This window comes from Glycine soja, chromosome 10, assembly GCF_004193775.1.
Source record: "Glycine soja cultivar W05 chromosome 10, ASM419377v2, whole genome shotgun sequence".
Classification (NCBI taxonomy): Eukaryota; Viridiplantae; Streptophyta; class Magnoliopsida; order Fabales; family Fabaceae; genus Glycine; species Glycine soja.
The window spans coordinates 46,915,758-46,932,555 of record NC_041011.1 but is presented as its reverse complement, the minus strand read 5'-3'; the positions used below and the strand labels follow the sequence as shown (position 1 = coordinate 46,932,555).

General features: G+C 34.6%; 3 protein-coding genes across 3 annotated transcripts; all 3 read left to right on the top strand.

The window, feature by feature from the left end:
* Positions 1–692: 692 nt before the first annotated feature.
* Positions 693–6,548, top strand: LOC114372444 (histone-lysine N-methyltransferase ASHH1-like). The gene is made up of 11 exons (XM_028330000.1): positions 693–954; positions 1,882–1,908; positions 2,059–2,123; positions 2,427–2,583; positions 2,963–3,049; positions 3,203–3,287; positions 3,369–3,462; positions 3,601–3,799; positions 4,340–4,374; positions 5,303–5,750; positions 6,017–6,548. Exons 2-11 carry the CDS (start codon positions 1,906–1,908, stop codon positions 6,284–6,286), a joined length of 1,443 nt encoding a protein of 480 aa, XP_028185801.1. The 5' UTR covers positions 693–954; positions 1,882–1,905; the 3' UTR covers positions 6,287–6,548.
* Positions 6,549–7,631: 1,083 nt separating this feature from the next.
* LOC114369198 (phytosulfokine receptor 2-like) lies at positions 7,632–9,174 on the top strand. The gene has a single exon (XM_028326394.1). It carries the CDS (start codon positions 7,843–7,845, stop codon positions 8,947–8,949), a length of 1,107 nt encoding a protein of 368 aa, XP_028182195.1. The 5' UTR covers positions 7,632–7,842; the 3' UTR covers positions 8,950–9,174.
* Positions 9,175–11,694: 2,520 nt separating this feature from the next.
* On the top strand, positions 11,695–14,366 carry LOC114372326 (peroxidase 12-like). The gene is made up of 3 exons (XM_028329825.1): positions 11,695–11,986; positions 12,433–12,618; positions 13,531–14,366. Exons 1-3 carry the CDS (start codon positions 11,723–11,725, stop codon positions 14,137–14,139), a joined length of 1,059 nt encoding a protein of 352 aa, XP_028185626.1. The 5' UTR covers positions 11,695–11,722; the 3' UTR covers positions 14,140–14,366.
* The last annotated feature ends 2,432 nt before the right edge of the window (positions 14,367–16,798 follow it).

Here is a 16,798-nt window from a genome sequence, read left to right as displayed (position 1 = left end):
GCTTAACAAAGGTTTCAGTAATAGTATAGTAATATAGTTCCACAATTTTTTTTGCCTTTAAAAAAAATCAACACACAATTCCAATATGAATAGTAATACATGGGTGAAAAACATCCTTTTAATCACAAATAGAAAATAATAAAGAGAAAACTTGAGTTACAAATAATGAACCAATAAAGAGGAGAGAAATCCTGATTATCGCAACGCAAATTGAAAATTATTCAATTTTTATTTTGAATCTGCATATTTTAACGTGAGACATATAGGGGAGAAGCCAAAACTTAGCTTAAAAAGGGGTAAACACGGAATATATATATATAAAACACGAAACTATGCTTTAGTTAAAAAAATCAAAAAAAGAAATTCAAATTTTTACACACGGTAGTATGTTTTTTTTTTCTTCCGATAAATGCAGTATGATCTTTCATGGAAGGTTTAGTATATAACTAATATATTTTAATGATTAAAAAGATATCTAATTACATTGAGTACAAAATTAATGAATGATAAAAGAAATTGATTAGACGAATAAAGTTATTTTTTATATATATTTTAAGGGAGCTGCAAAATATTTTTCAATAATTTAAATAAATAATTTCATCAAGACAATCTATAAATAAATTATTATGTATTTTTTATACGCATTCTAACTAAGTTTTTATTTTTATTAAAATTCATTTTAGATTTTAATCATGAGATATTGTGAAAAAAAAATCGCTGGAAAAACGTTTTATGAGTTGAGTTTCTATTACTCCTCCGTCCCGCGGGTCCAACGGACCAACTCCACCGCCATCTTCGGCGTCATTGTAACTGTACTTCACCAGCACCACTAACCGGAAATCTGGCCCTTGCCAGAAAATTTATCCGCCAGTGCTGGCGGAGGTCTTCTCTTTCCACTTGGAACCGCTAACTGCATTCGAAGTTTGTTGATCATTACGCATTTTTGCAGTACAGGTTTCACCCTCACAATCCATTTCTCGCTTCTGCAATGACCTTTGACTTCTCTTTATAGATTAATCCAAATTCTTATTTTCGGAGGCAAATCTAGCCCTACCATTGTTATAGCTGGCTCAAATTTTCTGATTCCAAGGTTTTAGGGTTTTAGTTTAAACCATTTCAATTCTTTATTAATACCAACAGTTCTATTTAATTCGTGATACCAGCACTAGAATTGTGAATTTTTGATTCAATAGTGTGAGATGTGATGTGACTCTTATGTTAGGTCACCTTCAACTACCTCGTGTCCCTTAATTTTTACTACATTTAGTTTAATAGTGATGGAGATAACGCCCTATCCAAGACAAAGGAAAAAAAGCAAAAGGAAGGGTAAAAAAACTGGATGCAAATTTGACAATTTGTGTATTATGTGTGGTGACAGCTAGAGAAACTTGTACTAACAATGTGTTATTTTCAGTGGATTCACACTCTTGCGATTTCGTTATTGGGAAGTTGTAGGTTTAAACTAGTTTATAAGGAACATATCTTCTGGGGTTGCTTGAATGGGGAAAGAGATTTCTAACCCATGTCTTTAATGGTGAAAAATAGCTCACTGTGCCGGTTCTTGTTATCCTTTTTGAAGGAAAATTTGAACAACTTAGATTAATTTTTGACAACTTCCTTGAAGAATGTAGAAAAGGAAAAAAATTGAACTTCGTCCTCCCATAGTGATTAGTAAATTGAGAATGGAAAGCTGTGTTCTTATTTTTCTACGTTGGCATTTTGCAAGATTATGACGGTTATTTTTATTTTTATTGAAGTTTGGTTTAATTTGTTAGTTGATTGCTGTGTGTGAGTATAAAGCTATCAGAGATGAGTCCTGAACATATTAATTTATGTGCTTTGCTTTCTCTCTAAAATTATGTATGTTTTCTATTTTTACAGGTTACAATACAACCATTTGCTCTGATGGTAATTTTTCTCTTCATTTTAGTTTTTGCTTCACTTCCTTCCTCTATATCTAGGTTTTTATATTTTTTTATCTATTATTTTATTGAAAAGAAATATTGTTCTATTTAATGTGTGTTTGAGTCAAGTAACAAGGACATTATTACTTTGAAGGATCCTCATACTGAAGAGTTGCCTCAGTACATACATATAAATCAGAATGAGTTTTGCATACGAAGGTTAGTAGTTTCCTTAATGGTGCTATCTTCCATCTTTCCCCCCTCTTTGTTTTCAACTCCAATTCTTTTGTGGTCATAGTATATTTTGATGGAAACTGTTCTTAGTATGAAATTGAATTCATACCCCGTGCATTATTGAATTTGATTGGCTACTGATTGCTTAATGGTGTTTCACTGTAATTCTATTAACACAAAGCATGCATCTTGATTGGTTGTCTTTAAATTCATGAAATCAGGTGTCAGAACTCTGGATTAACCTTTATAAGTGATATTGATTTATTTGCTTTTCTTTTTGTTTTCCAGGCATAAGAAGCAGAAGGAGGAGGATATTGCTATATGTGAATGCAAATATGATGCTGATGACCCTGACAATGCATGTGGGGATAGCTGCCTGAATGTATTAACCAGCACTGAATGCACCCCTGGTTATTGTCATTGTGATATATTATGCAAAAATCAGGTGAATTCATGTTTAGTCCTGTATGTGATGATATATATTGCTATATTATGTAAATTCAATTTCATATGCATCTGTCAATTACAAAACACTATTAAAGATACAGTCTTTTGTTTACTATAACCATCCTGCAGGTAGTTAAAGGTTGATCATGAGAAGTTATTACTTATTTGCTCCCAACCTGTGTCTGAGGGAACTTGACATAATTACCGCTTGTTTTTATTTTTCTTTTCCATTTTAGAAACTTCTCAGTAGCATTCAAGAATGCCCTTCTAGAACTTTTTTGTTTCACAGTTTTTGAACTTTTGGCCTACTTTATTTTGGATGAAGCTAACATCAATTACTAATTACTATATTCATGTCCTATATGTCATGGTTACAGAAATTTCAGAAGTGTGAATATGCAAAAACAAAGTTGTTTAAAACTGAAGGCCGTGGATGGGGTCTTTTGGCTGATGAGGATATTAAGGTAATCATATAATGAATTTCCATGAAATTTGGAAAAGAAAAGGGAAATTTAATGAATGTCATTGCATTTTCTGTTTTGTTATGGGTATGGCTAATTATTTAGTCATTCCTTTAGTTCAGTAGTGCCATACTTCAATTTATTTATTTCATACAGGCAGGACAATTTGTCATTGAATACTGTGGAGAAGTAATATCATGGAAAGAAGCCAAACGTAGATCCCAGGCTTATGAAAATCAAGGTCATATGTCAATTAATTCAATGTTTCTATCTGACTGGTATTTAATTTTGCGTTTTTGATAAACTCTTGTTTGCTTTGCAGGTCTTAAAGATGCATTTATCATTTTCCTTAATGTGTCTGAATCTATTGATGCAACCAGGAAAGGAAGCCTTGCTAGATTTATAAATCATTCCTGGTAATCACTTCAAACAAAAATATGAAAAATAAGTAAATTGAACCTGCTAGTATGCAAATATAGTAGGTTTTTCTTTTTGTTCTCTTTGTTTAACATTGTCCAAGGTTTGATATCAAATGAATATTTTTAAGTTTGCAGTCAACCGAACTGTGAGACGAGAAAATGGAATGTGTTGGGGGAAATAAGAGTTGGAATATTTGCAAAACATGATATTCCTATTGGAACTGAGTTAGCTTATGATTATAATTTTGAATGGTTTGGTGGTGCCAAGGTTCGTTGCCTCTGTGGTGCACTAAAATGTTCTGGATTCCTTGGAGCAAAATCTCGAGGTTTTCAGGTAAGTTAAGTTTTAACTAAGGTCTATGATTTGTCTATGGAACACTATGGGAGCATTCTTTCAAGGTTTTATGTTGTATTTCTAGGAATCACATTCCCATGAATATTATGCTTAAGAATAGTAGGGAATAGGGATATTTAGTTATCATAGAAAATAACTTTTTATATTCCTAAGAATCAACAATTCATGAGAATATTTATTCAAAACTTGTACCAAACATGAGAATGTGATATTCGCAAGTTTACTTTCCTAGGAATCCTTTTTGATACCTTGAAACAAACACATCCTATGCCTTTGTTTGATCCATGTAACTAACCTCACTCATTGGGAAAAGGCTTGATTGTTGTTGTTGTATCAGTTTTGATCTAGTGAAATGCTTGCTCCAATGATTTTATTGGGGGGGGGGGTTAGCACTTGTAATAATGGAAGATAGCTATAGCTATATCCCTTTTTTTTTTTCTTCTTTCCTTTTTCCTTTTCTTTGATTATTACTGATTTTCAGTCAACTATTTTTTCTAATGTTGGGAAAACTATGAGCAGGAGGATACTTATCTATGGGAAGATGATGATGGCAGGTAATTTTTAATTTTCCTTTTTTGTGATGCATTCATATCTAAATAACAGCTTTCATTTTCTCTGTTAGGAATCTGCACACCACTGTAATAAGCAACACCAAAGATTTTATGCTAATTATGTATAAACATATAAATATAAATATACACAACATTTCAATGTAATTAGCATCTGTAGCTGTATTTTTAGCTTTTTGTAGGTTGCTATGATCAGATTTCTCTACTGTCATTATACATGTGTGTGAAACCTAGACAATAAAAAATGACAAAGTATATGCATCGTGCTTGTATTCTGATAAGGGTAAGCAGCAAGGGAAAGATGTGTATTTTTTTTCTCCTTTGATCAATTTTTCTTCTTTCACTCATTCTATGATATAGTTAGATATTGATGAGAAATTATCAACGCCTCCTTACAAATTGTGCATTTGTATCTAGCATTTTTTGTTTCTAAAATTCATGTTAACGTATCTAAACTTTATCATATCTTGATTTTTAAGAATTTCCAGTGTTCTTGTATCTGTCATCTTATAATGACATGGAAACGTCAAGCTGTGGCAATAGCAATCAATGCTGGCTGCTGTGGGCTAGTGTTGTAGGCTGGGGCTATAACATATGAAGAATGGGGACATGCATTCTTCACTGATTTGATTTCCAGGGATGGATAAATGCCCATCCTGCATTTAACTTGTTTTGGATAATGCCAGCCCAGCAGTCCAGCACATGTGATCTACAAACTAATTCAGCATTGCATATTACTTAGTAATTGACCTTGTGCTGAAGACTGAAGTTGAACTGCCTTAACTATAATCATCAAATCTGTAGTCTAATCTATCTATTAATATCTCTTTGACTGTCTTTTTTACATTGTTCCTTTGATTCCTTTTTCTTGTGATGATTTGGTGCATAATTTTTTTGATGTTATTGTTTACAGGTACTCAGTTGAGAAAATTCCTGTATATGATTCTGCAGAGGATGAACCGGTGTCAAATTTTAATGGACGAACCGAACCCTCTTTGGATGTTATAGTTAAAGCTGAGCAATTATCGGAGTCCACTGCTTTCCATGTTCAGCCCCTTGATTCAGTTCAGATGAAAGATTTAGATGTTAAGAAGATTAAAACTGATGTAGCAGACGAGGATATGAACTTTTATTCACAGGATAGTGAACATACCCTTTCTCAAAAGAATGCAATATCACATATCCGAAGTAATACTGCAGGCAGAAACTATTGCCTTGGACCTAGGTCCATGTCTACCAAAAGATCAAGGGCATATAATGGTGGAAGGTTCAAAAATCTCATAGAGAAGAAGATCGATGTTAAGTTTGCTGCTGCCCTCCTAGCATCCAAGGAAGCACAAGAGGAGATTTTTAATTGTGAGGTATGACTTTCTGTAGTTTTTCTTGTTGCTGATTGCTGAACATTATAACATGGCTTTTGATTTTGTTATCATTTAAGCCTAGTTAGCTAGGTAAATATCCTGCAAAGATAGCTTTAGTAATTTAGTTATCATGATTTGGATCTGGAGGGTCCTTGTTTTAAATGGCTAGGTCATAGAGGGTTGGTGCTTTATAGTAAATGATTGCCATTTGTATTTGCTTGTCTAGTTTTGTGTTGATCTCTTATTTAAAGGTCTCTTCCATGCAGAAAATGAAGGATGATGCTACATCTGCTCTTGATTCCTTATATGATGAAATACGGCCTGCCATTGAAGAACACGAGAGGGATAGCCAAGACAGTGTATCCACGACTGTAGCAGAGAAGTGGATACAGGCTTGCTGCCTGAAATTAAAGGCGGAGTTTGACCTTTACTCATCCATTGTCAAAAATGTTGCTTGCACTGCGCAAAGGGCATCTGGCCAAGTAAAACCTACTGAAGTTGATAACGAAAACGAAATTAAGCTCCTGACAGGTTGAAATTCTTATCACATTTCCCCCACCCCTCCCCATATATAATCTGTAATTTACAGTGTCACAAAATATGTGGGCAACTTTGAGGAAACTTCTTTTTTGAAATTCATAAATAAAATAGAGAATCTAAGACTCGATGAAATAATCCTTATAATTTTATTTTGCCTTTTTCCGCCTGTCGATTTTTTATTTTGTTTATTGTGGGAATGATAAAAGACAAACTTCTGTCCGTATCTGTATGCGAAGGATTTTATTACCATTATTATTATGGTCGTCGCCTTTTTAATGTATTTTCTGAGCATATACACCGTGCAAGGAATTCTTTCAGCACAACACAGATGGGATATTTTTTTTTTTTTGATGCGTCAGAAAAGAAAGACAAACAGAGAAAGATTAATTCCTAAAATGAACAATTCCTAGCGAATCAGCCAAGACCAGAGAGGCAAGATGATAGGGCAGTTGTTCCAAACATAAAAGGAATCCTCATAAGTAGAATCATATCTCGTTAACCTATCTGCGCTTGAATTTCCTTCACGGAGGACATGCCTAAAAGAGATGCTCCATTGTTGGTGAGCAAGATTTCGAATGAGTTTGACTAGAGGATGGGATATTCTCATAGAGATCAATGATAGCTTATTTAAATTACTTATTTGCCAGACTCAGTGTCGGGTTGACTGGATGCAATATAACGATTTGTTAATTAGGTATGGAACATGGATATGTAAGGATATCCATGAGGAAGACACTTATTTCTGACACGGTTAATAAAAAATTATTCTTGAAAATTTATGGAAACTACTTTTCATTCCTCTGTAAAGTGTTGTTTAAAACATCTTGAAAGATCAAAGTATCACTATATAGTATATACTCTTGAAAAATACTCCCCACCCCCACAAATTTTTTTCTAATTTTAAATTCATTAAAAAAGTAATGTTTAGTGATAAATTATACAATTAAAGTATCATTTAATTACATTTTATGCATTATTTAACTATACATAAAATAATTTAAAATATATTATGTTAAAAGAAATGTTAGTGACCTCTCTTTTTGACACTTTCTTTTCAACTTTCTATATTTTGTCAACTTTTTCAAAGAAATGTTGTCATGTCCCATTATTTTTGATAAAATTTTATTATTGTTATTTTGAAGTTTTAATTTTTTAAAAATATTACTCTCCTACAAATAATTTGTAACTGATATACGGGAACATGCATTAGTTTCAAATCAAATCCTGCATAGTGTCTCATTCCCACTCCGTGATTATGGATGCATCCATGTAGTAATCCAAAACAGTGCAGATTAGTTACTACAAAAGCGGATTACCAACAGAGAATAGATAATAATGTAATCCTTCAAGTCAACAAACAGTAAAAATTCACAATCACAGCAGAGAAAAAGGAAAGTTGGGTTAGAGTTAGAGAGTTAGGAGTTAAACAAATCCGTTGACTGGTCTCCCACTACACCTTCCACGAAATCACAATCACGTTTTCTTTCTTTTCTATTCCACTTTCTCTCTCAATTCATTCAATCAATCAATCATCTCTCTAAACCCTCCCCCCATGGAACACGCCTTACAAGCCGTCGTCGCCTCTATCGCCAGCTTCTTCGTGGTCACCCTCCTTCTCGCCGCCGCCATCCTCCTCTGCCAGCACCACCGCAACTCCACCAAGACCCGGGCCCGCTCCTCCCATATCCGAACCCGCCCCGCCCCCCACCGCGAAGCCTCCTCCTCCCTCTCCGCCGTGGACGCCAGCTGGTCCTCCGACCCCAACCTCATCAAGATCTCCTGGGACGAGCTCGCCCGCGCCACCGACAACTTCTCCCCTCACCTCATCGTCGGCGACGGCAGCTTCGGCCTCGTCTACAAGGCCCGCCTCTCCAGCGGCGCCACCGTCGCAGTAAAAAAACTCTCCCCTGACGCCTTCCAAGGCTTCCGCGAGTTCACCGCCGAGATGGAAACCCTAAGCCGCCTCCGCCACCCAAACATCGTCAAAATCCTCAGTTACTGGGCCTCAGGCCCTGAACGCCTCCTCGTCTACGAGTTCATCGAAAAGGGAAACCTCGACCAGTGGCTCCACGAGCCCGATCTCTCTCTCTCCCTCTCCCCACTTCCCTGGCCCACACGTGTCAACATCATCCGTGGCGTGGCCCATGGGCTTTCCTACCTCCACGGCCTTGACAAGCCCGTCATTCACCGCGACATAAAAGCCAGCAACATCTTGTTGGACTCTAAGTTCCAGGCCCATATTGCTGACTTTGGGCTGGCCCGTAGAATCGATAAAACGCACTCCCACGTGTCAACGCAGTTCGCGGGAACTATTGGCTACATGCCTCCCGAGTGCATAGAAGGGTCCAATGTGGCTAACAGGGAGGTGGATGTGTATAGTTTTGGGATTTTGATGATTGAGACCGCGTCGAGTCACAGGCCCAATTTGCCGATGAAATTGGGCCCGGACGACATTGGTATGGTCCAGTGGGCCAGGAAGATGAAGGAGAAGAATGCGGAGATAGAGATGGTGGATGTGAATATTTCAAGAGGAGAAGGGTTGAGGGAGGAGACTGTTAAGGAGTACGTGCGCATCGCGTGTGAGTGCACACGTGAGATGCAGAAGGAAAGGCCCCAAATGCCACAAGTTGTACAATGGTTGGACTCCATGCCACTTTGAAACTTTTAACTAATCTCCTGTAAATACCTTCTTCTACGTATCTATGCGCTTCTATCACTGTATGTAAGTCTATAACATTAATTACTTTACATCTTCATAATAAATGCCATCAAAATCATCGCATTTTTTGGTTGTTGTTGCCAATTAATGAACTCCGAGATGAGGGTTTTACAAAGGTCGGAAGCCATGCAAGAGTTCCCCAATTTCTCCCCTTTCTACCTTGTATATAGTGTTTGGAAGTATGATAGCATACAGATACGGCCATACAAGCAAGTTTTTTTTTTGTTTTTTATTATTCACTTTTTCTAGTTAGTAGTGTCGTTATGGACATGACAATACAAATGGAACGAAGGTAACACTGCACGAGGGTATGTTTTCAAATGTTAATTAGAATTTTCGTTTTTGTATTATACTAATAGTGAAGGGTTGCAGCCCGAGAACTACAAGGGACTTAATAAATGGGAAAATGAGCACAAAAACGTCAAACATAATGAAAAAGAAAGACTTTGTGACCGATGTTTGAAGGAAAATTCATTTATTTCTCTGATTCTAATTAGATTGTAGAAGCCTAGAAGGTAAGAAAAAAAAAACAAGACCTGGTCAAATAATCGTGACCAAAAACAAGAATCAAAATAGGCACCACAAATTTCCAAACTGAAAAAACGGTGAAAAAGAGAAAGAAAACGTAGCCAAAAATAAAATATTAAAAAATAGGTCAGACTTAAATCATACTCCAAACATGTATATATTCTAAAAAACATTTAAAAAAAAAACTTACATCCACTTCAATCATACTCCAAAAATTCAGTTTTAATTACCCAAATGAACTTGTTTATACTCTACAAAAGGCACTCCTTATCTCTCTTGTCCACACACACACACTAGAGTTCAGCATTTTCATGTAGGATATATCTTCGAATCTTATAGGCTTGAGGTAGATCATTCATGACTCCCACTTATGCAATTGATATTTATTTGGGGGAGACACATTAATTGTAAGATATTTTTAATCAATTTATAATTTAAGAAAAATAATTATCAAATTAAATTATTAGTTATTTATATTATGATTTTAAAATTCTTTCTTCTTTTTTCTTTATTCACTTATTTCTGATTAATATTTAGAAAAAGAATAATTAAGTAAGAATATATAAGAAAAATTTTAAAAAAATCTTACAAAGAGATAAACAATTTTTTTTTAAAAAAATATCTTAGTAAGAAAGAAAGAGGAATGAATACCTCCACAAACACAATGAATACAAAGTTTTCCAAAACAAAGTACAAACAATCTTTTGTCGCGTTTGATCAGTTGTTTGTGAAATCTAACGTATCCCGATGAATAAGCACATTTCTTTCCTTGTGAATTGGACTTTTTTCACGTGGTGTTTTGTCCAAGAAGAAAAATGCAACAAGTCCCACATCGCGTGGCGTGGATGAGAGAAATATATGTGTAGTGTCTATAATGTGAGGAAAAGAGGAATGTGAGTGAGCACTGGGCATAGTAACTGGCGTCTGTAACCCAAGTGGAAGCAATAAAGTGTTGGAAAGGTGTCGGTCCCAAAAGGAGGCATGTGCGTGGTGTCATGATGAGTATAATAGGTGGATGCTAAATAAAAATGGCATTCTAATTGCAACTTAGAAAACTAAATTGGATGATGGTCCTGGAGTGGAGGTGCCTTTAATTCAGTTTTTACTAACTAATTCAAGCCAGGAAAGAGACCAGACAGGACAATGAATATGAGTAACAAAAAATTTAAAACAACTTAAAAATCATTATTAATCAGTAGTTAGCGTGTTTATGAAAAAAAAAATATTGTGTTAAAAAGAGACTAATATAGACTAGCTTCAGGACTTAATATTTAATATAAAGATTAGATTAATTAGGAGAAAAATTATAATTCTGCCTTCTTCTTCTTCTTATTTTCTATTGCATATTTCAAATGTGAAAATTTACATGATTTTTCATAATTAAATCAAATATTTTTTTAAAATCAAATTTATTTTGCTTTAAAATTAGTTAATTCAATATGATGTAAATTTCTTTGGGCTTAATTCCTGGGCCAGGGCCGAGGAGGCTTGCCTAAACCAAATTTATTTTTCATTAAAAGTAGTTAATTCAATATTATTATGTTTGGATCATTGATTTATTAAGCTGGTGCTTACACATGTATCATGCATGATTATTTAACACGAACTTAAATTACAAATATTCAAAAGTGTCGTTTGTTTAATTTTTAGTTTTTTTTTCAGTCACATATTATCTCATTGTTTTGTTTCTCTTTAATTTCTCTTTTCTCTTGTAAAAAGCGCTGCTAATGTTTTTGACAAATGAAAAAGCAATTTTTCTTATTATTAAAAAAATATTATATATACATTGATATAATTCGTAGAGAACTAGCATGCACAAAGTTTTATGAGCTTTTTTTAAAATTGATTTTGGCCGGAAATAGATCCTCGATCTTTAGTTTTTTCTCCTTACAGATATTGTGTTACTGTTTATTCATGTAAACTATTTGTTCTCGTATATATATATTGTTTAAATTCTTATACTTTTTATTTATTTAATATGTCATGTTGTGTCTATCTGATTTGAATGCTCAGGATTCAAGTGCATGAAACAAAGTGGGAGGCACATGTGTCGCTCTCTGATTTGCTGGGAAACAGACTTTATAGTAAAAATAATAATAAAATGTGGAACGCCACCACAAGGCTCCTTGTTCTATAAATAATAATCGTGGATGCTACTAATTCCAAGTATCACTTAAGCAAAACAATGATGGCTGGTGTTAGTGGCAGTAGCACTACTCCCTTATTGTGCTCTTTGTTCTTTATTTCTTCCTTACTTTTTGCTTCCTGCACCCATGCCTCCTCCCAGGCACCTCCTCCAATTGTGGATGGACTTTCATGGGATTTCTATAGGACGAGCTGTCCCATGCTTGAAGGGATAGTGAGCAAGCATCTCCAGAAGGTGTTCAAGAAGGACAATGGTCAAGCTCCTGCCTTACTCAGGATCTTCTTCCATGACTGCTTTGTTCAGGTAATATATAATACATGCATGGTGATTGACAAATAATTTTATCCCTTAAATATGCATGTGCTCTGGAGTTCGATTACAAGGTTCATGTGTGCATGAAAACACATATTTTAATAAATCAGATTAATTTTTTAAATAAATCTAAGTATACATGTGGAAGGAGTAGTCCTTGACTCTTGGCTAAACAATACCCTAATTCATCAAAAACAATATACTTAACTACTATCTTTAGTGGCAACTAATGTTGATGAAGTAATATAGTTGTCGGTCTCTCTTATTCTGATATCCTAAATGGTTTGACAAAGATTTATCATGTGATCTTTATAACTGTGGTGGTGTACCATGAGTCGTGTTAAAAATGTACTTATTTTCATAAAAATATATTCATAGATATAAACAGTTCTTTTAAGGAGTATAAATAATGTTTATTTTAATGTTGATAAATAAAGGGTTGCGATGGGTCGATATTGTTGGATGGAAGTCCAAATGAAAAGGATCAACCGGCAAACATAGGGATAAGGCCAGAGGCTTTGCAGACCATTGAAAATCTTCGATCTCTTGTTCACAAGCAGTGTGGAAGGGTCGTCTCTTGCGCTGACCTCGTTGTTCTAGCCGCACGCGATGCTGTTTCTCTGGTAATTTATTTCATCCATGCATCCTCTCTTATATTCAGATTCTCTACAAGAATATCAATCAGTTAATTTGTGCCCTTCCTTTCTTTTCATCTCAAAAGTAAATAGTCAGAAAAATCATATCAAACCTATGTGCATGTTTGGTATTCGATCAGTAAACCTTGTTATGCACGAATCTTGAGATTAAATCAATGATATATAAAACGCATCTTACAAAAAAAAAGAGTGGACTGTAGAGATTCATTTTGTTGTCCATTTGCAACCGAAATCCAAACATTTACTCTATATACTTGAAAAAAAAAAAACACATAGTTAACTCCTATAGTAATATAGAAAATGCAATTAGAACGAAGGTACGTTGGATGATTGATATTTTAAATAATTGTTTTTATTTATTTTTACTTATTTTTCATCACTTTTTCCGTACATATTTTAAAATATTCTAAAAGAAACCCAATTTTTCCTCGTTTTAATTGTGGAAAAAAAAATCCCGTTTGACCAAGTCTTCTTCTAAAGGATAATTTTTGCCATACATCACTTTAAACACCTAAAAAGGGGTGGTAATTATCCTTTAGTAGTACCACTGTCACAACACTTTTTCTTTTTGATTGGTTGGCAAAAAAAAATCACAACACTTTAACAATAAAATATTATTCATATAAATCATCACTCTCCAAACTCCCCATATTTCTACGATCACCATGACTATACTTGAAATAAAGCCATGAATATTTAACACAAAGCAAGTATAGCAATTAAAAAATGAATAACTTTTTTCCCCATAAATACACTTTACATGTATAATAAATTAAAAAAGTTGAACCAGTAGTATTTATTTAATGCAACACGCATTAGCCAATAGCCATTAGCATTGTCTTACTATGACTTGTTTTTTTCTTCTTTGACTATGAGTAGTCAGGGGGGCCAATATTTCCCGTGCCACTGGGAAGAAAAGATGGTCTAACTTTCAGCATAGACGGCACAGGAAACCTTCCGGGACCGTCTTCCCGAACCGGCCAGCTCCTCGACAGATTTGCCGGCAGAAACTTCGACGCCACCGACGTGGTCGCGCTCTCCGGCGCTCACACCTTCGGACGGGCCCACTGCGCCACATTCTTCAGCCGCATCAACCAGACGGACCCACCCATCGACCCTACCTTGAACAACAACCTCATCAAAACTTGTCCCTCTTCCCAGTCCCCCAACACGGCCGTGCTTGACGTGAGAACCCCCAACGTGTTCGACAACAAGTACTACGTTAACCTCGCCAACCGACAGGGTCTGTTTACCTCGGACCAGGACCTGTTCGGTGATGCCCGGACTAAGGGAATAGTTAACTCCTTTGCTGAAAACCAGAAACTGTTCTTTGAAAAGTTTTCAAATGCTGTTGTTAAGTTGAGTCAGTTGGATGTGTTGACCGGGAAACAAGGACAGATTCGCGCCAAATGCTCCGTCCCCAACAAGAAGAAGGTGGTCACCTCTGTGGTGGAAGAAGAGGGAGTGGATTTAAGCGCTCAGATGTGAGATTAATTAAGGAATGTTTGTTTGTTAATAAATTAATGACCATGTTTCGTAGTAGACTAGTAATGTGATGTACGTCAGTTACATAAAAGGAGTTTCTCCCGTGTTACTACCTGCATTCCTGCAATCCTTAATTTCTATGTTTAGAATGTTTTTTATGACATGTTATTGTGTTCAAGGACAGTTTTATAAAATGAGCCCCTCTTGGTTAAGGGTTTGGATTGTCTCCACCTATTGGATTTTTCAATAAGAGAGAAAGATACAATCAATGTGTGAGACCCAATCCTAGGTTAGCTAGCTTGCATGACCATTGGTTTTTAAGTAAATTGCACTTGTATCTAGTGTTTTTTTTTTCAAATTACACTCGATACTCTTTTTATACAATATTTTAAACTAATGTCAATTAAAATATGTTAACAGATAAAATTGTACTAACATCTTTATTAAATACTCAATAATAGATTATTAATTGATCTTGTAAATGGATCTTTCTTAAGACAATATTAGTTTTTCCTTTAATATTTGACTTTTATTTCATTATTGTTAACATTTGAAAAAGATGTAGCTCTTGATTGAGACCTTATATCAAACATCTAGTCATCAAAAATAAATATTTTAAAGAAAGGAGTTAAAAACATAAATGCATGAGTAAAATATTAAAATTTGTAGCAAATGACTGTATTTAATCATTAGATATTGTTGGAAACACATCCAATAAAAATGCAGTAACAAAACGGCCCAACACGCACAAAAAAATTGAACTAAAAAAAGGAGGAAGAAGAAGTGTGAATGTATGTATACATAATTTTGATGATGCCAAAGAAGAATCAAACAAGACTACTACATTTTCTTCAAGAATAATACAAGATTGACAAGGCTACTACATTTGCTTCAAGATTAATACAATATTGCTTCAACAAACAAAGTTTTGCTTCAAGATTTCTTCAAGATCAAGCATTGCCTTAAAACAAAGGGTTTCAAAGTCATGCAAGACTCTGGTAATTGATTACCAGAAGGGAAGTTTGGAAAATAGCTGTTAAAGAGGATTTTGAATTTGAATTTTGAATCTGTAATCGATTACCAGATGTGTGTAATCAATTACCAGCAACGAAACTCTTAAAATTCAAATTCAAAAGTTTTGATCCTTTAAAATATAACTGTGTAATCGATTACTAGAAACCTGTAATCGATTACCAGTGAAGAAATTCAGAAAAAGCTTTTTGAAAAGACATATCTCTTCAAACCATTTTGAAAAGGCACGAAGGACCTATATATATGTGTGTGTCTGACTTCAAAAAGTAATGAGAAAGATTCCAAGAAAACTTCATTGTCAAATGCTCTCTCAACAACTCTTGGACAAACACTTATAAATTTATTAAGAGTTCATGGAACTTCATTGTATTATCTTTCTCTTAAAAGAGAGAATTCTTCTTCTTCTTCTTCTCAATCAAAGAGATTGATTAAGGGACTGATGATCTCTTAAGTTATAAGGATTCTTGAACACAAGAGATAGGTTGTCCCTGTGTGGTTCAGACTTTGTAAAAGGATTTTACAAAGAAAAAGGAAAATCTCAAATGGGTTGCTTGAGGACTGGACGTAGGTACCAAGGTGTGGCCAAACCAGTATAAAACTGAGTTTGCATTCTCTCTTCCCTGATCTCATTTATTTTATTGCAATCAATTTTGTCTTGCATGATTAAAGAACATTATTAAATTGATTGCTGCTTCTTCTTCTGCATTTTGAGTCTATCATTTAGAAGGGGGTTAAAAGTTTGTTAGTGGAAAATTAATTCACCCCTTCTTAAGTTATTGAGGCCACTTGGTCCAACAAGAAGAAGGAAGGGTGTTAACACATGTGTACCAACAAGGTGTGTTTATGTCCAATAAAAAGTTGGATTCCTGTTCAACTAGAGAAAAAAAAAAGAAGAAGAAAAAGTGTTAAAATATTTTCAGGTTAAAAATTGTGTCATGTCTTTTATGGAGCTAAGAGGAAAAAGATGAGGGTATTTTAGACATAAATTTTCATTAAAATTCATGTGATCAACATGTGTCTACTTTTTGTTAAATTATTAAATGATGTTTAGGAGAGAGGTGGTCTCGGTGTAATATGAATTAAATAATTAAGGAGTTTTTTGTAAAGTGCAAAAGAAGAGGGTCTCAGGTGCAATTTTTTAAAAAAATACAGGGGTGTGAGTGTGAGGAAGAAGATGAAGGTATTTTAGACATAAAATTTCATTAAAAGTCATGTGACTAACATGTATCTATTTTTTGTTAAATTATTAAAAGGTGTTTAGGAAATAGGGGGTCCGGATGTAATGTGAGCTAAACAATTAAGATTTTTTTTGTAAGATGCAAAAATGAGGAGTGTTAGGTGTAATTTGAAAAAAACACAGAGAGTGCGAGCGTAATTTACTCTAAATTTTTTCATTTCTACTACTCTCACATCTAGGTATGGCAAATAACCTTCTATCGGTGAATATACCCCCAAACCTACCCCAATTTTGTCAAAGAATATCCATTTTGATGGATATGGGTACAGTTACATATATTACCCGACCTGTTTAAGCGAAAAATGTGATGGGTGTCAAATTATACCTATATATGTATCCGTCACAATTATATTTTTTTTATAATTTTTTTGTCACAACATATATATACACAAT